Raw genomic sequence first — 22344 nt, forward strand, 5'->3', positions numbered from 1 at the left:
ACAGCCTGTATTTGTCACTGCATGTTCTTGATATATGCAAATGACCTCTGTCCTGATTGGCTTCCATTTATTATCGCTCATTCAAAAATCAGTCCAGGCTGAAACACTCCTTATAACTTCAGCATGAAAGGACTAAACTGCTATAGGCTGAAAAGGCGAATATAAGTAAATGCATTTCTTTGTGACATCAGAAAAACAATTCATTCAAAACGGGATGTTTTTGGAGTTTAGCTTCCATGTATGGACTGGGGGGCTAAAACTAAAACTGTAACAATGTTTACATAAAAAAAAAAAATGTTTTTCCATTATAAGGAAAAATATATATAGTCCTGAAGAGCTTCAAATGAGAGCTGGAAAACCATGTGTTTACTGTGGCAAGATGAAAGATGATGTCTTGGTGCATTTACAATATCTACAATATATAAAAAGAGCCAGTAGAGCATGTCTGTGGAAGACAAATGATGTTTTCCCAAGCAATGAGAACATCAGGAGGGTTTGATTTTCCTGAATTAAGTGGCAGTTCCAAATGTGTCCTCTGTCTTGATGGTGTTGGTGTCGGTTGGGGGGGGGTCTCAGTTACACCTCTTTCATTTTGTTAATTTTAACGGCAGAAATGAAGTGACACTCAAAATGCAACTTAACAAAAGGTCCAAGACAGTAGTTTTAAATAACGTCCAATAGTTTTACACAGGCAAGACAAACATGGCGCTTTTGTTTTTGATAATTGTGCTGTGTTTTTTATTGCATGGGTTATTATGAATACATTTCAGCCGAAACCATGAATATTGGCATTGCATTGGTGTATAAAGATTTCTAAATGGCACCGATTACCCTTAAAATGCTCTTTCTGTCTCCTTCAGAGGTTTCAAATCTTCTGCCACGTGATGGTACCAACCACATCAGCTTCATCTGAGGGCATATTTGTGAACATCAAGCTAAATCATTCATATGGATGAACAATCAATTCAAAACAGGCATTACAATTGAATCTGGAACCTCTGCAAAAATAAAAAATTGGGTTATACCACCACCTAGGGGCCAGCTGATGAACTGCAGTGATAATTCGGTTTACGAGGACAGGAGTCTTAAGCACGACTTTGATGGAAGAAAGAAGAAATTAAAAAAAAAATAAAATCACCAAAACAACCTAATCTCCCTTTTTAAAGTAAGTAGACCAGCCACATATTAAAATAACTATCTGACTGTTAAAATGGTCTCTCTCAACTTTTACAAAGTAACTTGGTCACTCGATATTCCTTGAAAGCAGAAAAAGGAGGCATTTAAATTCTCAACAGTGACTCAGCACAGGACCAAATATACCAAAACCAAACGGCCCACAGAGATGAGACACACGCATACGTGGCCTCTAGGTTCTACCGTCACATTGATATTTAAACCGTTTCTAATTCTTAAGTCTTTCATAAAAAGAAATACACTGACAATTACAAATGACTTGGGGGACTGATACTCAGGGGAAAAACAGCCACTCAAAGTCTTTCATATTTGAGAAGTACAGCTAGGAAGTGATTTCTAAAATATTCTCTCTCTATTAGTGCATGTAGGCCATGGAAACGGTCGAGACAGCTGCTGTTGTACACCAATGTGACTCTATTCTGTCAACAGCCAGTGAAAAAAATAGCATATATGTATAGGTAAGGCTGTCTATGTATGTGTGTGAGTGAGTGCATAAGAGTGGCCTGCTCACACAAGCCCATCTCGAACACCATCATATATACAGACGCTCATGCACCACCAGAAACATAAATCACAAACGTACATTCTTTTAGAAACAGACTGCTTTGCACATACATTAATACAGAATTCAGACACATGCAAACGCAAAAACAAACAAATACACGCAACTCACACACACGCTCACACACAAACAAGCTCCTCGGGCAACAAAATTAGTCGCATGAATCATTTCTTGGTTAAGTATCCATTTACCTTAAAAACAGTGCCAATCCTGTTAGATAAGAATTAGACTGGTGCATTCTAGCCTAGTCTTCCACTAATTTTGTGCTTCATGTCTGAGCAGAACACACCATTGACATTAGGGCTGAACAATGAATAATTTTTACATCAAATCTGCAATTTGAAAGTATGAAATTTTCAAATCGCAAGAGGTGCAATATTAATTCTATCCTACACTAATCAACATTCAAGTTTTAATTGGGGAAATTTAACTTAATAACGCAGAGCTTCAGAACTGAAAGTCTGGAATACAACCCTCAGCATTCCAGCCTGAGTCTGAAAAAATGGATGTGCTGGTCTTCTTGGCCAAAAAAGGCCCAGAGTTTAGAGTTCTTCTGTATAGAAGAAGGAAAAAGAAAAAAAAATAAAAAAAAATAACAGCCATCACAGTTTTCCCTAAAATGATTTAGCCCTAAACGACACTCCCATATTACAAGATGACAACTACAGTGTGTCTATATCTGCCTGGTTCAGAAGATATTGCAACGCTGGAACAGTTTGACTGAGCAGCAAAATCACCTGACTTTAAAGACAACTGTCACTGTTTTTAAGGTATTATAAGTATTATAAGAAATGATTGATGTGACTTTTTATTTGTCCTTTGAGCTTATCTGATGATGCTGATGATGAATGTTGGCAACAGAACCTAACTCCTAGCTTGGCTTTGTGAAACTGTAGTTTGTGTGCGTGCGTCTATGCAGTGTCAAAATCTGAATGATCCTGTAAAAATTCATATGAAAATTTCCTTATATTTTAGAGACTTTTTACCATTTTACCATTTTTGATGTTTTTTTTCTTACTTATGTTGTTTTTTTTCTATAAATCCATCGAATCAGCACACGACAAAAGATTTCCACTCGTCAAAAAGGAAAAACGGGAAAAAAGGCAACAAAAAAAAACCTTCATGCATAATTCCTGTCCCGAATCTCACTGATTGCATTTTTCAGTTTTTTTATATGCATCTTTATAATTTTAAAAATCTTCTCATTTACTTTAATATAACTTTTTTTTATTTGAGTCTTTTATATATTTTTTTCTTTACATTTTTCCTTAGTGAGGCGTTAAGTCCAGGGCTTCAAGGTATTGCTCCTTGAGTCGCCATCTCTCCAAGAGTCCTTGGTCCTCCACACCACTAGGGGGTTCTGCAGGGAAAAGGACAGGCACAGTTCCACCACAGGTAGAAGAAGCAGTACAGAAGCCAGTGGCAGAGGAAATTAAACCTCTCCTGCATGATTTAAGCCACTGGAACTCCACCCCGCTTGATTTTCTTTTGTTTTTTTTTAAACTGCTTAAAAAAAAAATCGCATATCCCTCAGACAGGGGTAAAGAGTACCACTGCCAGCACCCCCCTGTGGCTGTGGAAGAAATCGCTTGTGTGAGTCTGGGAAAACAGCACCCCCTATCTGCACAAGTCCTCTTGCACCGCCTCCCGCTGAGGTTTCCTCCTTTTGCCGTTGCCTTGGTGATGGCCCTTGCTGCTTTGGTGGCTTTTGTTGCTGGAGATGCTCTGCTGGCCTTGAGAGCTTTTGCTTGGCCGAAACTGCCGGCTCTGCTGGAGGAGAAGGGTAAAAAATATTAATACAATGTGCCTTTTCACTGACGTCTGACGATCTTTTACTTGTAGACTTTAATGCAACCCAGTACATCAAACCCTTTAAGCCAGGGGTTAGGAGTCCGGGAGGGCTGGATTCCTGCACAGTTTGGTATTTTCCTGCTCAAACACACCTGATATAGAACTTGGCATTTAATTACCAGGATTAGCTGTTATCTCCAAGCTGTGCTGGATTCTGGCTCTCCCCACTCCTGCCTAATACACAGCCTTTAAACACCTGATTAGTTAGACACTGCATTCATTTACACAATAATAAACAAAGATAAAAAAAGATTTTCAACCACTGTTCTTCAAGAAGCAGTCCATTCATGACATGTCATGGAAGCCCTCTTCTCTAATTCCCTATACAGCTCCATTAACTGCTGCCTTTTACTTGCACAGTTTTCAGTGTGTTTAGCTTTGTTATGGTCCTGCTGTGGGTTTTATTTTATCAATGCTGCTGTGCTCAAGCCCTTCATAAATGGTCAGTTTCTAATGACAGAACCACCGTCAGCCCAATATTTCGGTATAGTTTTAAATACACATCTTACTAAATACAAACTCTTTATAAAAAATAAGACATTCAGGCATTTTATGACCTTTTAAAGATCTATTTAAGACCTCATAAGAATTTTTAAGGATCTGCTAGAACACTGTGTACAGTGTGCACATTTTGAGGTAAATGTATGATGACTTGCAGTTCAGCTGATACTAATTGGCAAGCTTTCACTGCTCCTCTCCTTGCTCCAGTGCTAAACTACAGAAACTTGTCTTGGCTGATCGACTACAGTCTGGGGTAAGGGGAAATTGTGCAAATTCCATCTCTGATTAGACTACCACTTCAACTCAAGAAACAAAATCTGATACCGGTATAATCCTAACATTTTCATTTAATTTTTAATTCTTAATGGAATTTTAAATGTAAAATGTATAATATTCATTCAGCATAACTTGCAGTTTTGTGTTGCTGTGGGGTTGTGTTAGTCTGTTGCTGTGATTCTACCTTGCTGCCTTTGTGGCTGGTGGTGGGTGTAGTCATGGAGTGATTCTGTGCTCTGTGATTGGTCAGATGCCTTTCAGGGTTGTCTCTGTGAGCACTGGAGCCCCGCATGGCCAGCTGTTTTACTGTCTTACAGGGTGTTCCATCAGAATCCTACAGACAGAAAACAGGCTGGTCAGTGGAACTGTAAAACATTTGGCAAACCAGAAGCCTTCATTTGGTGACGTGTGTACTCACCGCATCACTGGACGCTGTAGAAGAAGGAGAGGGTGATAATGATGAAGATGGTGATGAAGGTGAGGAGGGAGGAGGGGAGGAAGAGTTGGAGGACGCTTTGCTCCGAGGGGCAGGAGGAAGGACCACGACCTCGTCAGATAGGTTGTTATTACACTCATCAAGCTCCTGAGGCTCCACTAGGAGGGTGACATCATTTCCTAAAAGGACACAGAAAAGGCACAAAAAGCATTAGAGCCTGCCTTAAATCTGAGAAGTACAAATAAGAAGAGAAAAAGGAAAAACACATTCATTTAAAAACATTCTCTCTCCGCAGTCAAAATGTGCCTTTACTCACAATCCAAACAGTTTTGCCCACATCTAAGCAATTAAAAAAGAAAAAAAAGAAATGGTAGCACATGCTCATTATAGGAAAACCATATCACTGGACAGTTATCTGAGAGATGGTTTTGGCTGTTGGTGGATATGATAAAAGATCATACCGTTGCAGTTGAGGGCAGGCTCACTTTGAGACTGCCCGCCCCACTGCTCAGTGATCCAATCACGGTATTCTGCTACCTCCCGAGTGACGCGGATTATTCGGCCTAGAATGCTGTGGGGCACAGAAAGAAAGACAGACAGGTTTTGTATAACTGTATTGTATCTCTCACAACTGAATTCAGATGACTGCATGCACGTGTCCATTGTGATCTTTCTGAATTCTTGTGCATTTGTTTCAAGATCTTGCTAGAACAGTTGTGTGTGTTTGTGAATTCTCACCTTTCAGACTTGTTGTTAGGGTAGTACTTGGCAATAGGAGAGACAGCATGGCTCAGAACAACGTATGCATAATCAAACGCCTGTTTCACCTGCATGGCCCCATACGAACTCCTGCCAACGTCATTACCTGCTCACACAGAAAAAGCAACTTCAACAAAATAATAACAAATAACAGGAAAGCTGTTTGCTTGCATTATGTTTTTCCAGTGAGTGAGGGACTGAGTGAGAGTCTGTGTTTACCTGGCTGCAATGGATCCTCGATGTACAGCATGGACGGTCTGTATCCATCCTGCAAGCCTTTCAGCACTTCATCTTTGGCTACATATGAGCCACCATCTTTTATCCGGATGCCTGTCTTCAGGTAGTTAAAGTGCCGGCCATATAGCTCAAAGAACTCAATCAGCAGGACGCCCATATTGGAATTCGGACTGCATGCGTCCTCTCTGTAGTGCAGCTAGACAACACACATAAAGTCTATGAGTTTCGACCAGCCACAAATTGTGACTAGTGCACGACATTCAAAAACTCTAGCAACCTGACCATTTGTTTTGCTGGACTACTTGGATCAGCAGCTTGTGCTTGTTTGTGTGTGCTTTGGGGGTTGGGTGGGACAGTCACAGGTGCTTCTGTCTGTGTTTGTGTTACATACCTGTAGGAAACTAACAGCCATGAGAAACAGGCTGTAGGATCCGATTCCTCCAGTGAAGACCTCATTCAGCTCTCTCTGCAGCAGGAACTGTTTTAGCACCAGCACCAAATATGGCAACACAGGGAATTTCTGAAATGAAAAAACGCACATAGAACTGAAAATGAGAAATACTACAAATAGGGGTGTGTAGGACCCTGACACACCAAGCAGACAGTCGGCCATAGGACGGCATTAGGCAGACAATGAGTGTCCATGGCTGACCATTGCCATCGTTTGTGCAGTGTGTGTTCTTCACCACTGGCTCTAGTCAGTTCTTGTCAGCACTGTTTCAGCCAATTGAATGGGCATCTGCAGTTGGCCAAGATGTGAATCAGCGCAGAAAAAGACAAATGAAAGAGAGCAAATCAAGCAATGACGCTCTCTAGAGGACACCCAGGGAATAGCCTAATTCTTCAACCCCAGTGCAGGTAGGATCACTTTTAAACGAACAGTATTTGCCAAATACCACATTCCAAAAAAGAAAATATGTAATGCTGTTATGAATGCACAAAGACATACTCTCAAAATGCTCTGATAACACACTAACGTTAAATAAAGCATGGGATACTGACTTGTTTCATGGACTTTTTTACTTTTTGTAATACGATTGGGAAGATGTGCCAACCACATAGTTTATTTTACTGTTTAATGTACAACTTTTAGGCAGTACTAGCAGTAACAGTATTTTTTAATTTACTACTTTTAAGTAGCCTTTTTTTTTTACCCACCCAGTCCCAGTGCACTTTCACATGTACTCACTAGGTTCAGCTTAAACAGGGACACATGAGGCTTCTAAGACATTCAAGTAATTGAATCTTTTCTTTTTATTTTGCAGTTTTTCTGTCTTACAGGCTACAGCTAGCTCCTGCTACAGAGAGTTGTCCTCTTTCAAGCAGGCGAAATAAGTAGATCTGGGTCAGCTGTAGACTTTGCGGTGCGTTTGAGTGCAAATTTTCACAGCAGATGAGAGGCAATGGTGAGATGACAGAAGGGGATCATCACTTGGCCTTAGTATTAGTTCCTCTTTGTCAGTTTGGTGTGTTTGGGCCCTAGGGCTACAATTACGTTACAAGGCTTGTCACAAGTCAGATTTTTTTCCTCGAATGTGTGACAGCTCTGATTTTTCTGAGCAGTGTGAACATAAAAATCTGACCTTTTCAAACTAAATTTGAGCCATCTTCATATGTGGTTCTATGCTAGATATGTAGCTGATGTGTGACCATGCAACAATAATAAGAAGTCAGATGGGAATTCAAGTTTCTGTTATTTTCTCCTCAGTCATACTTTACTATGTGTGTGCATATCACATGTCAGCAGCAGCTAACCATGATGGAGTTGGGGTGGGGGATAAGGGGGAAGTAACAAGTAACTGTGACCGTAGTCAGTGAAGGACCAGTGACTAGGGCTGGGCGATAAAACGATAACGATAATTATAGCGATATAACATTTCCTCGATAGAGCGATACAACATGTTCGATAAATGTTCGATATAATACACCATTCTCACACCTTCACGTTCTAGTGAAAGCCTTGGTGGCGTTTTCTACTGCAAGGAAAGCGACACTACTCTGCTGTCGCCAGGAGAGGGCGCACTTCCGAGTTTTTCTACATGATTAGAGAGGGAGGGGGCCATGAGTAAGAGGAGTCTTTAGCAACAGCTAAAACACAGAGTTATACATTCCCTGTTTGAGTGGAGCAACCGGCGATCTGTTCTCCTGTGACGGAGTGTGAGTAACGAGGCCAGTGGTGTAACTATACTGTCCTACAGCGAACTCACCTCTTTCCTAACATCTTAACCAGCTTTAGCAGCGTTACAGTGCATTCCCAAGCAATGAAAGTGAAAGAAAGAAGTGGTTCATGTGAGTTACAGCCCTGATTTAAACGAAAGTAAACTGAGGAAGCTGTGAGGCATTGGAGAGCGGGAGAGCGCTAGCTTTCCAGGCTAGTTGTTTTTAGCAGCTGGCTAACTTGAAGCAGCGCTCCGTCACTCCACAACACGGAGAATTGATGATACTGTAGATCAAACAAGACACAAAAGCACCGCTTTCAGTTTAAACGTACCTAGAACGAGGACTCTGTTTGTCTAGTGTTAGATATTTTGCGGTTCACCACTTAAACTACTACGATGGTATAGAGAAATCCAGTCGTCGCTAGCTGGTGTCTGAATACTGTGATGTCATTTGTAGCGGGGTAGCCGAGCGCTCGTCACCAGCTAAAAATAATCTGTTTTCTTTCTTAAATTATGACTATTACAAAATAGCCATGTTTTTTCCAGCTGGTAAAAACAGCTCACCAGACACTTTCTCCCACTCTCCCATGACAGATTTGTAAAATGTTCCACTGTTTGGCGAGGGTTTGTCGTGTTCCGACCATAAAGGATCGTTTAAAACAGCAATTAACCACCCAGGAGCAAAGATCAGCCTTCAAACTTGAAAGAAATAATGATTTGACATTTTTCGCGGTATGTATCGATATCGAACGATATGAATTTTGTTTATCGTGATAACATTTTTGGCCATATCGCCCAGCTCTACCAGTGACTCAGCAGATCTGCTTGGTACTTCGGACCTGAGCAAAAAATTTGAATCTATAAAGCTTGTAATGTGATTGTAGACTAAGGACTAAATGCATAGGGGTATTATGTGACAGTCCAATATGCATTAATAGCACAGCAGAACAATGGCATGAAGTGAAAAACCCCAAACAGCAAGAAAACAAGCAAAACAACAATCAGTGAAGAATTTCCAAATATAGAACAAGAAGGTGTGTGGATAAATTCACATGCACACACACAAACACAGCGTCACATACCTTTTTGAAGTCTTTGATAAGATTGGCAGCCTTCACTCCGCTGCGCACGTTAAAGCTGATGTCCACTTTGACCTCAGTGTGTGAGTCTGTCAGTTTGATAATAGGAACCTGAATGGACACACACACACAGACACGTCAGCTTTGGTACACCCTGTGGCAGTCTAGCATGTTAAGCAGATTCCAGATGTGACTACACAACCAGACACATGCACATATACTGTACATACCGTTGCTTTGTCAAGCACTTTGACAGAGTTCTCGTCTGCAACGTTCCTTTTACGTAGTGCCTCCTCCAGTGTCCACAGAGGAAGTGTCTCCCAGTGTCCAAACACCACCAGGTCTATATCACTGAAACACACAAAGAGTATGACATACATGCCTCTATATTACTACTGTACTAACCATGAAGCACTCATTAGGGACATCATTCACCAAATTTTAGCAAATGATTAATTCTGAAACTTGGCTGGGCTATGTTTGACCACTGTAAAATACTTGATACACAACTACAAAAGGGCACACACATCAAATGAACTGTTTTAATGCACTGAAATATTAAGACGTTTTTCCATGTATGGACCATTGATGACAGTACAGATGGTAGAACCAGGTATAATCCAGGATATGAGGTAATCGGCCTAAAAGTTTATTAAACATACAGTAAGAGCCCGAAGCTACAATGTTGTTGAAATTACTGGAATATACAGTGATGGGCTAATATATATATATATATATATATATATATATATATATATATATATATATATATATATATATATATATATATATACATACACACACACACACTTTTTTTTTTTTTAATGTGGCACTATTTTGTTGGATGTCAGAAAAATAAATACTAAGACATAGTGTGCATCTTGAACTTATTATTACATTTTTGCCCACCTCTATACCTATGTGCGATTTTCTCACACTTTTTCTCAGAGAACATATATGAAACAGTCTTGTCTTATCGCTTGCAGATGTTTGCTTTTGATATGGTACACTGCTGCAGTTAAGCTATCGTTCTCTCGAAAAACCTTCCTAAACACCATTCATTTTTGCTGTGTGCTTTATTTTTTTGTAGACCTATCTAGCAAAAACAACTGCCTTTTGCGCCCTCATGCATACAATTTGAATGATAAACCCACCTATTCAATGATGAACCTACTTGTTTATTATTAACAACTGAAATAAAATGTTATTTTTATCCAATAGCACTGTTCAAACAATTGTGTCTTGCTGGTTAAGAGTTAATCAGTTAATCACTTACATTCCTGTCATCTACGTTGTTCTCAATCGTGGCTGGGAACAAGTAACTCATGTTACCAAAAGGTATGTTAGCCTTTTTCTCTTTTCTGTATTATTTGTCATTATATACTTAATCATTTAGCTGTTACACCATATTTCTGTCTTGTTGCTGCTGGTGTAGAATATATTATCCTTGTATGAAAGGTCTCAAATGTAATAAAAAAATAAATAAAAATATGTGCAAACATCTTAACCAAGACATGAAGCATCAAGCTTCTGCCCTTGATCTTAGTTTTCAGCTAGACTTTCATGCCTCAGTTATAAAAAATGATTGTTTCTCTGTATTACATCAGGCTCTGTCTGTGTGTAAAAATACATAGGTTTTCTGGGTAACCCCATAATTAGCATCCCAGGTAAGCAGTTTGGTGGTCTGTCAGATGAACGAATTAAGGACTAAAAATGGTTCTATACCCAGAAACACAAATACTACAGAACATTAAGCACTGTTTCTATTTGTGCATGAAGCAATGCTTCTGGCCACAGACATACACAAAGGCTGATTTATTCCACTAATCCAGATTTAGTAATCCAGGTGACGTGTAAATATAGTAAAACTGTGACGCGATCCTGGCAACAATGCACACGCAGAGGATCAGCACAGATAAAAGAATTTAATCCCCAACATTCAGTACTGTGAGTAAGTCACAGACCACCCTTTGTTTTATTTTATTTCCTATCAAAATGACCAAGTTCAAAGTATTTATTTTCCAAAATTAGAAAAAAAAGCAGGAAACATGCTTAACCGAAAATTAAACAGAAGCCTTAACTAAATATCATATTTACAAGTGTGTCCACATCACAACTGTGCTCATTCATTCTTTTTCAGAGACTTGCTTTCAGTTTTTCAAAGAAATCTGCAGGGATATTTTTCCCACACCTGCAAGAGCAGTCTTAGAGCAGTCTTAGAGCAGTCTTAGAGCGTTGTGCATTTCCTTTTCTGAGTAATTGCTTCATGACAGCTACACATCCTTTCAGACTCATAGCGTTCAGTTGAGTTCTCACAGTGGAAGGATGCACAGAAACACTTTTAATTTATTCTAGTCTGATGCAAGAATGGATTAATTTTCTCCTGTCTCTCAAAGATTAAACCTTTAAATACTGTTTAAAAAGTACTTAAAAGTACTTAAGCACAAAGTTCTTTAAGGTCTTTTTATCTAAAGGGGACAGTCTTGGTGGTCGACCAGGTCTAGTGTGGTTGTTAGAAGTCCCATTTCCTTTTTTAACATTTTTTTTAAAGTTTTGGAAACTCCCACTTTTCCACTTTTTTTTTCTTTGATTTGCCCCCTCCTTATGCATGAATAGTATTTTATATCTGAACTCCTCAGAAATATTTTCTGAAAAGACAAGAACTTTACTTGTATTTAATGGTCACTTTGACTGGAAAGTAGTCTCTAACTGCAAAGTACTGTACACATTCATGTACAAACATCAACCTACAAAACCAAACACCACTCCTTAACCTACAGTTTGTAGTACAGTCTAACACTGATTTAAAAACACAACCATTCAACAACAGACTGAAACTCTATGAAGCTCTCCTAAGCTGTGTGTATGTGTATGCATGTGTATGTGTGTATTCAGACCACACAAAGTCATACACATAGCCAAGAGTGTTTTCTTGAGATAAGATACAGCCTATTATTCACTGCTTGCCTGAGGTCTACACATAAGAACCAATTACAATAAAAAAGAGAGGAAAAATGGATGTGGGAACCTTACCTTGTAGGCAAATACAGGCCAGTGCTGAAACTGCCAAACACCTGGACCTGCCAACAGCAACAACAAAAACATCACAAACAGGTTACCATCAAGCATTAATGCAGGCCTACAAATGTTCCACCCTAGTGATTTAGACATGTATATACATATTAAACCATTAGACCTGGCACAGTATCACTAACTCTTTTTTAATACTGATACTGAAACCGATCAAACTTTTTTTTCTTTACAAACTACTATGCTTTAAAATGAGGTCTTTTTAACTGAAGTTCATTTTAGTGCCAGCAAAACACAATATTAGCGTAATAGCAGAAATGCATAACCAATATGATGACTTATACCAGGGGTGTCCAAGATTATTGACAAAGGGCTTATCCACAAACTGGCTGCAGGTTTCTACCCGATTCTACTTGTTTAATAAACTGGTCTTACAAGAAGCAAGGGAAATATCCCTGTAAATGTCTGTTTTGGAAAAGTCAATAACTTGTACTTACTGGCCATTTTGACTGGAAACTGAATAAATGAAAGGTTGACCACTGACATTTGCACAGGACTGTTCTTACAGTGCAAATGCTGAACTGTAATTCTAGAGTAATACTTCTTGTTCTTCTGTTAACGTCAGACCACATGTGGCTACTGTTGTCATAATCACTTAACATTATGCTGTGCTAAAAGCAATTCTATGGTATTTCAGATTAGATTTATTACAGAATCAGATAATATTCATTCTTTTATCCAATGCAGCTCTCTGCTGGAATCGGCTTGAATCCACTGCTGTGTTTAGGACCGATGCCATCTAAAAAGGCTTGTCCTCACAAGGTGTGTCAACATGCACAGCAGGCCTGACTTTCATTTCCAGAGAGTGTCCGAAAAGGCTTATAGGCTTTTGGATTTTAATTGATATAAGACAGCATTCACATAAAAACCATGCAAATAAATGAGGGAGAAGCAATTATGTGAGCACATTCGTGTCTAGTTTCAGAACTCTATCTTCCGCAGTTAAGACAAAACGTACTTTTACACAAATATCCCGATTCATAATCTCGGTGCTTTAAAGAGGCTTTGTGACGCGCGTGTGTGTGTTTGGTAGAGTCAGAAATAGAAGTTAAAGCCTTTATTCACCCTCTGCTCTATTTACACAGTTAAACCCTCAATCTTCTTATATACACACACAGGAGTGGATTGTGATTTGCTAGCAACTACTGTTGGCCTCAGCACTAAACATGCTACACTGCAGAAACGTGCTCATACTCCAGAAGGCTCTAAATATCTCACTCTTACTTATAAACACACACACACACATACTCACTCTCACCCCTCATATATAAGCAGTTCAGAATGGAAATGTCTGAGAATGGAACTGCCTGAAGGTAATATGTAACCTGAGAGCACTGATAGCAACCAGGCTAAAGGTGAGCAATGTGACGACAGGTTATCGTTATTGTGATATATTTAAGCAATAAAACATGAGGGGGAGGTTGTTATGGCAAATAATATCATAGTTGTGAATTTGGTTGCAGGCACGAGCCAAAGGTGAGTACCAGAGATTATAACACATGACCTCGAGTGTTCTATTTATACAACAGTTCTGGGAGAAAAACCTAAGCAAAGAAGCCCTGAACATTGTGTCAAATGTGCTTTACTATAGTATTTCCATATATTTCTGTCTCAAACATGTGTCCCATACAGTCTTACTTCCATCTACGTGCGTCAGATACTGCTGGAGTAAATACTACAGTCATTCATGTTCTTAGTAGCAGCTGTTCAGGCAGAAATTTTCAGCTTGATGCAATGCCCCAAGACCGCACCGTTGTCTGACTGATGGAGGAGCACTGCAGGCAGTGCTAGAGGAAACAGGAGCACAGCTAGAAGGCTGCAATGCTAAAGGGGTATCGTTACCCTAGGCTAGAGCTGGGCGATATGGCCAAAAACGTTATCATGATAAACAAAATTCATATCGTTCGATATCGATACATATCGCGATAAATGTCAAATCATGATTTCTTTCACGTTTGAAGGCTGATTTTGCTCCTGGGTGGTTAACTGTGGTTTTAAACTATCACTTATGGTCCGATCATGACAAACACTCAGCAAACAGTGGAACATTTCACTAATCTGTCATGGAAGAGTGGGAGAAAGTTTCTGAGCTGTTTTTATCAGCTTGAAATGCACAGCTGCAATTTTTGTAATAGTCATGATTTAAGAAAGAAAACAGATTATTTTTAGCTGTCTGGTGACGAGCGCTCGGCTACCCCGTTACAAATGCTAAACAAGTGGCCAACAACAGTGCTAAACTCTTTAGTTTCTCAACAACGTCAACTTAGTTCGGTTGGTCACTGCTGTCACTCCTACCACATCCATGTCAGAGCATATCACAGTATTCAGACACCAGCTAGCGACGACTGGATTTCTCTATGCTACCGTAGTAGTTTAAGGGGTGAACCGCAGTATATCTGACGTTCGCTGTGTAAAAGCATTATCTGCAGTGTGAATCTCTCACACCAGTCACAGAGTCCTCCTTTTAGGTATGTTTAAACTGAAAGTGGTGATTTTGTGTCTTGTTTGATCTACCGTATCATCAATTCACTGTGTTTTGCCGGAGCGCTGCTTGAAGTTAGCCAGCAGCTAAAAACAGCTAGCCTAGCGCTCTCCCGCTCTCCAGTGCCTCACAGCTTCCTCAGTTTACTTTCGAACATGAACCCACTTCTTTCTTTCACTTTCGTTGCTCGAGAATGCACAAATGCTAAAATATGGCGCTGTAACACGGCACTGCAGACGTGATTTAACACCGCTAAAACGTGGAAGTGTGAGACTGGTGTATTATATCGAACATTTATCGAATATTTATCGAACCTGTCTTATCGCTCTATCAAGGAAAAGTTATATCGCGATACTTATCGTTATCGTTTTATCGCCCAGCCCTACCCTAGGCTAAATGCTACAACCTGGACTGATATTACCACAGACAGCAACAAGCTATACAGCAGGAGATGTGGGCTTGCTGAAAGAGAACAGACTCAGCCATACAGCTAAAGGGGGTAACTTTAACATGTTTTTGTTTTACATGGTTTGTACATTGCATTATCTGTGCCATATTTTGGTATGAAGATCATGACATAAGTAATACTTTACGAAGAATTATCACCCACTACCGTTGCTTCCCCTCAAATTACTGCTGTTACAGATTTTGCAATAAGCATTTTCACTACTGCACTCTCAAGTGTGAAATAATCCACCGCTGACATCCAACACCACATGTTGCTTGCTTTGGTTAAGGTCCATCTAATGGTGCACATGCACGCATTACTCAGGGGCATGTATGCAAATCAGGAATTGCCTCAAGGTATTGGGTTTCTCTACAGCCGATATGGATTATATTATATATATATATATATATATATATATATATATATATAAAATATTTTATAGCCTTTCTGAAATGTGGCACTGACATTTTCCTGGTATATTTAGTGCGTGAATTTCAAAAAAACAAATTCATGACATATCGTATATTGTGTAATTTTCTTCAAGTTTTGAGAAGTCATGTTTTTGCCATATTGAAAGGCCTCAAGTAAAGCCTTTGATTAGAGCAATTTTGTATTCTTGTTCAGGATATGGTCTTTGAGGCCCAAAGACAGTCCTAGAGTACAATGGTCTCTGTGGTCTACAGACCTCTTAAAAATGTCACAGGACTGATAAAGACAGTCCCCTGTCATGTGGTATGAAGCCCACAGTAGAAAACCTTTAGAAAGACAGAAGCACATTTGCACAAAAGGATGTGAAAGCTACCGTTTGCTGAGTATTTACAACAGTCCATGTTTTAAAACAGATTTTGTGTGGGAGAGCTGAAGTGAATGAGAGCTGGTCTGCGTGTTTACAAAACAATCCAGTGGGAGAGCAAAAAGATTGCCCTACTGTACTCCTCTACTGTACTCCAAACACAAAAAAAAACTAAACTAAACCATATAAACTCTGTCAAACAAGGCATTAAACAACATTTTTCCCTCTCAGGTTAGAAAAAAAGTGAGCACACTGGGTGCCTGCTGGGCAATTACAGACAGAATGTGGAGTTGTGACAATAACTGATTGGGACTTCTTCCTGACCAAATATACAGATAACAAGCCCATTTTGTTCAGGCTAAATATGGGCCAAAAGTCATAGAAGACAACAGAACCTTTTTGTGTATGCGTCTGTCCAGTATATCATCCGTACTGGTGTCACATCAGTATTTATCCTTAGCTTGAGCAGTACTGACAGATAGCAAAAACTAGGTAAACTGCAATGGTTGTTATTTGCTGCGTGCTTCAGATTGTTTTGGAAGAACAGTTCAAAACCACATAACCACCACATTAAAACTAAAAAAAATTTGTAATCTTCCCTTCTGTAAATATGGATTCTGTCTGTTAAAGTACTGTGCCACAGGCTTCCCTCCACTGTCATTTTAAAGAAAGAAAACAGAACACAAAACAGCCCCATGAAAACAAGCAATATCAGGTTTGTAAGATAGGAACCAGGGGTTACAATGTCTATGACTTTAATATAATCATTTTCTTTACTATCCAAAATGACCAGTGAGTCTACACATGTCCTCTGTGCTGATAATGATTAAGTGTTAAACAGGAGGGGTATTTGGGTAATACTTTACCATACAGCACCTTGTATGCACCTCTTCACCATGAATGTTTTAAGCCAAAATCTCATCTCATAGTCGTATTTAATTGACAGCACATTCATATTTAATAAAAAATAAATTTCCTTTTAACACTACCATGTCGCAAATACCCATGTGAAAAAAGAGAGACATACCTCTGCACTGGGCCACAGGTCCTTGATGACTCTCTGGATTCTGTCGACGACCTCCAGCCTCATCCGCTCTTCCTCTGGCCGAGGAGACATGTACTCGTAGAAGTCTTTTATCTCCTCATGAAGCCTACACACAGACAGGGAAATAGAAAGCAAAAGAGTTGATGAAGTATTCAGCAAATGAGAAAATTTGAATGAGCCAGCTTTGTAGAATAACCTCTAAATGCTTTGCCTTAATGATGGTGTCAAAGGAAAGGGGAAAAAAACAGGTTGATACATTTACACCTGTCAATCACACATTCAATCTGCAAAGTTCTCACAGGTATTACAGCTTGACAGAGACAAATTGCACATCTGACACACCCTGTTAAGTAACACACTAATCTAACATAGCTTGGGATTTAAACAAGGTAACTGAATAAATAAATCCACTTTATTTGGATAGCCCCATATAGACTATTCACAGTTCAAAATAACTGGTCAAACTGTGTTGATTCTCAACAGCGTTATTGTTAGGATCTGGACCACAGTTAGGGTTAGGACCAAGGTTACGGTGAGGATATGGTTTTGGGTTGAGGTAAAGGTTTAGGATTAGTGAAAATGTAATGTAATGTGATGTTAATTGCAGGCACGCATCTACAAAGCATATTAAAATAAGGTAACTATGGGAGTCCATTCCAAACCTGCAGACTACATTCCACTACTGGCAAACACACAATGCCACCTGGAAGTAACTGGACAGCGACAATTTTTGTTGCTTTGGCACTCCAGCACATTCAATATGAAATGAAACAGGAAGTCAACTTTCATTTGAAGGGATGTTTGTCTATATAGATGCAAATATTGACGTGAACCATTTAGGTACCACAAAGGATTTTCTATACACAGTCCAACTGTTCATTACTTTAGCCTGATACTTCAGAGTTCACAATGCCACTGATCTAAAGCACAACAGACCTACAACATCAATAGTGCACCACCATAACAAACACAGGAAATAGTGCGTTCCGTGTTAATGTCTCTCTTCTGTTACCAGAATACACTACAGGTATGACCAATAAAACTTCAATTTCAGGCTCTTCATCAGAAATGAACTGTGCACTGTCATTTAAAACAAAAGACTGTGGTGGTCTGTGGTGAAAAGATACTGCTTTAAAAGCCTCCGTATTAGAAATAGAGAATGACCAATGATTATGACGATATCCAATAAAATATAAAAATTGAGACATTTACTTGGATTCACATAACAGCAAAATAAAACTTTTTGAAACAGTTTGAAGAATCTGTCCAATCTAAACATCTATCAGATGTCAATTCAGATATCACGCCCATCATCCCTAGTTACAAGAGTCGTCAGAGAACAATACCATAAATTCCCCTAAATGTAATGTATGAGTAGACTGCGGGTGTGCACAGGTACTTAAGTACTCAGTTAACTGTTTGATGTACCAAAATTTGAATTCTGAAATCACTGTTTAGGACACTATTTAATAATATTCAGGTATTCATTGTGTTTCATCACAGAAAGACAGAAATTATACAGACTAACAATTCAGTGAAACACCAATTATGTATTAAACAGTTTGTAAAATGTGGAAGTTGGATGTTATGCCTTGCTACTCTGAAACACGACTGCCTTAACACAGGCTCATTGCCAAAGATGCTTCATTAAGACTGAGAAGCCAGACTCATATCTTTTACTGTGGAACAGGCCAGGCTGATGTTAGGTCCAGAAACTATGCGTGTCACGATGCACGTTAATATTGAATTGGAGGTTGCGAGATGATGCACACTGTCAAAAAACACTTCGATTTCATACTCTAAGGTGATACTGGCAATGGTTTCTATAGTTACATTTAACACAATCCATAAAAATTCTAGAAGTAATAACCATCAACAAAAGATACTGCTGCACAGCTTAAACTGGAAAAAACTCATCTGGATGAAGCTGAAGTTAGCTTCTTATTTGCCAGCTTCTTTTCAAATACTCTACTCCAACTTAAATGGTGCAGCAGGTACACTCTGGCACCTGAGAAAAATTTGAACACGAAGCTGGCGAGTAAGAAGCTAACTTCAGCTCTGTCTACCTTGCATGGCTGAATAGCCCATCTGTTTGAAATGGTGAGAACCTCACCAAATGTGTAACTAGAGAAAGCAACTATTTCTTCACATAGGATTCAAGCAGCTGCCAAAGAGCCAATTCTGACCGGGCAAAACAAATAACTCCACAAGGACACTTATGGTTTCTGATTTGCACCTCTATTTGGTTGCAGAGTCTTGTATTCTGCAGTTTGCTGTGAGTAAGCCAACAACTTCAGAAAATCCCCTCTAACACTCTTTTCAGTCAGAAGGTAAAAGCCACACAGAAATACAGATTTGACTGTAAATGAACTTGTAAAGCTCAAAACCATAACACCACACATTTGCTAAACAAGTGCAGCAGATACAGCTTGCTCTTTTGTTAATGCCATTTTTATTTACCTTATGTTTAAGAAAGTGCCTTATGCCAGTTCTCTTCAACAAGCAAGCACTGTTGTCTTTTTGGGAAAAATACCTAATAAATAATTCGGTACTGAAAATGTCATATCCCAATGTAAATACAGCAACACCTATTGTAGTGTGAAATCTGTGTATCCGTAAACCCCTATCAGTAACAGTAATGTATTTCCCTGACAAACTAACATGTTGGCACATTGTCCACCAAAGTGGAAAAACTTGAAGATGACAAATCTCCATCAGCACCCAGTGTTGTGGCAACTTTTGACTTTTTTTTAATCAAGGGTGTCAGTAATTCCAGATATGACTCTACTGTGTGATACAACACACACAAGCATGCACACGTTCAAAGACACACCCACATCCACACTCTCATGGTAGAGTTAGTAATTGTTTAGGAAAATTGATGTAAATGAAGTCCCTTGGAACTAAAGCCAGCTTTGTTGTGCATGTGCATTAATCGTCTGGGTTTCTGAGCCCCAGTTTCTCTCTCTCTCTCTCTCTCTCACACACTCTCTCACACACACACACACACACACACACTCTGTTATCACCTTTTTCTTTCAAATGAATGGTAGCCAACACCAGTTCAAGCATTGCCACCATTTAGCAGGTCATCTAATACACAAACAAAAACAATTTGTTAACATGGGCCTTAGTTGTTGAAGACTGTTCGACTGGCTGTGTGCAGAAAGCATTATTTTATGTAAACTAGTTAGCAGTTCAGTGAAGCTAGGCAAAGCACTGTTAACATATAAGCATAGTAAAAACGGTGAAAAAAACATGATTTCAACGCTGATAAAACAGTGTTAAAACAGTTTATCTACATACTACAGTTCAGTCACACAAGTCACCTTGCCTTGTCCACTCACATACACAACAATGCCAGTCAGTGCCTGGGCAAGAGTCCAGCGGTCTGAGCCTTATGCTTGGCTTTTTCTGAGAGAGAAATCATTTTAATTTTAATTACAGGGATTGTAACTTAATGATCAACAAACACCTGCCCTTTCTCCTCTGGAGTGAAAAATCCCATGCCAGGCAGAAATAACCAAGGGCAAAGGGCAAATGCCCCCATATTCAGTATTTTTAAAATTCTATAGCTGACATCTCTTAACTTACCAAAATCTAATTAAGTTATAATGTTGAGCATTTTGCCAAAAACTGACCCTTAAAAAAGTGCATCATTTTCAATCCTGCCTCATAACTGGTCATTGCTGTAAGGCAGTGTGAACACTAATCTTAGATTAATATCATCATCCAACAGCAGGTATGAAGGAGACACACCCTTGAGAAATGCCTAGAAAAGCCAAGGCCAAAATATTCTGCCCACTGTCATGTTTGTACTTATAAGTTATTAGCTTAAGCTATTTATATAACCCAAAATACAGTAGTTCTCTTGTCTTCTTCTATGATCCTACAATTCACAGAATTCCAAGCATAATTAAAAATTTAATCAGGGTCAAGTTCAGAATCAACATCACAACTGGAGCCACTTCAGTGCAAAACAGGTGCATTCTTTCACCAGTAAACACTAGGAAAAAGGGCATTGTATGCACTTCACATTTAGAGTTTTACAGTAGAGGACAAGACATTGATTATTTTTGATCAATGTTTTTAAGGATATGAGTTTTTATATTAACACTCCCATAAACTCAAAGCAAGTTCACCTAAAGGCCAGATCTCAGTGAGTGTGGTTGTCCTGTCTGAATGCGCTGGTCAAACACAAAATCAGAGTATCCTAAGGTGCACATACTTAAATACACACAGAACTGAAGTAGCCCGACAGCATTCATGAGTACAACATTCATTACTGTCACATGAACTCAGTCACCGAGAAACAAATACCCTACAGATACACAGCCAGAGAGAGAGAGAGAGAGAGAGAGAGAGAGAGAGAGAGAGAGAGAGAGAGAGAGAATAAAACTACCGTACAGGAAAGTAGGACACAAATATATGGGTTAAAGAACCAAAGGGGGTGAAACAGAGGAACAAAAGCAGACAAACCAAACTAGTGGTCTAACAGAGAGTTAGCCTAAATATAAACATGCACAATTACTTCTTTTCCTGAATAAGCTTGACTTAATATGTGCCAGAACAACCTGGATCCAGATCCATAAGCTCTTGTGCTAGACAGTGGATCGCCTTCTTCACATATAAAAACGTGTAACACAATCTACAATAATATTTCATTAAAAGTAGCTATAACTCATACCGCATGGGTCAGTTTCACGGACAAGGATCAAGTCTAGTCTTGGACTATATTTTCATTTCAATGTCGAATCTTTGCATTCAAAATGCAGTGCAGTCCAGGAATGGGTTTAATCCCTGTCCAAGAAACTGATCTGGTATGTTGCAAATTTAATCTAAAACTACACATGTTGTAAATTGGGGTGCATCGATACCATTTTTTCCAGACTGAGTACAAGTACATATCTTTTAGTACTCATTGATACAGAGTCCGATACCATAACATTTCCCTACTTACATTTAAGTAGCTGTTAGTGTAAATTTAATTAACAGTTAAATGATAAAAATCTCTCTTATTTTAAATGAAGTGCATTAGCTGGCTATGTTACATTATCTACCTTGGATTGAGTAGAGCTGCAGTGGAGAAGAGTGTTTTTGTTTGCTTCTGTACAGCTATACATAAAGTATATTTCATAGTTTTGACCCCTGTTCCTTGCTGGTCTCTTACAGCATCAGTCACAGTGACTGCAGAAATCACATCCATGGCTAATGCATCCGAGGCTAATCTGAGGAGCTCACTTGTGGAGAATGTCTTCTTGGAGTCTTTTGGTTTGCTTGTTTAGCTGCAGTTAAATGTTCTCTAAAGACAGACATAGACTGTGTGATTTTAGAAATCTTGTTGTTATTTGTTGAAACACATTGTACATTTGAATAAATCATTGTGTGTGTACAAAGCCTACGTTTTATGTACTCACATTGTACAAAAAATG

The 22344-nt window shown here is 39.1% G+C and overlaps 1 protein-coding gene across 2 annotated transcripts in view; it reads right to left on the bottom strand.

The window, feature by feature from the left end:
• Window positions 1-709: 709 nt before the first annotated feature.
• tent4b (terminal nucleotidyltransferase 4B) overlaps window positions 710-22344 on the bottom strand; it is a 33034-nt gene continuing 11399 nt past the window's right edge. The window contains exons 2-12 of one of the 2 annotated variants that reach the window (XM_036584072.1): window positions 16895-17018; window positions 12088-12134; window positions 9285-9405; window positions 9058-9165; window positions 6208-6336; window positions 5799-6012; window positions 5559-5685; window positions 5282-5391; window positions 4803-4999; window positions 4569-4718; window positions 710-3523 (exon numbers count right to left, since the gene is read on the bottom strand). In XM_036584072.1, coding sequence (XP_036439965.1) covers window positions 3374-3523; window positions 4569-4718; window positions 4803-4999; window positions 5282-5391; window positions 5559-5685; window positions 5799-6012; window positions 6208-6336; window positions 9058-9165; window positions 9285-9405; window positions 12088-12134; window positions 16895-17018 — 1477 coding nt within the window. In that variant the 3' untranslated portion in view covers window positions 710-3373. Of the gene's footprint in view, window positions 3527-4568; window positions 4719-4802; window positions 5000-5281; window positions 5392-5558; window positions 5686-5798; window positions 6013-6207; window positions 6337-9057; window positions 9166-9284; window positions 9406-12087; window positions 12135-16894; window positions 17019-22344 lie in introns of both variants that reach the window. The other variant, XM_036584071.1, reaches the window with a different exon arrangement.

The sequence above is a fragment of the Colossoma macropomum genome, unplaced genomic scaffold (genome assembly GCF_904425465.1).
Source record: "Colossoma macropomum unplaced genomic scaffold, Colossoma_macropomum, whole genome shotgun sequence".
In the NCBI taxonomy this organism is placed as follows: domain Eukaryota; kingdom Metazoa; phylum Chordata; class Actinopteri; order Characiformes; family Serrasalmidae; genus Colossoma; species Colossoma macropomum.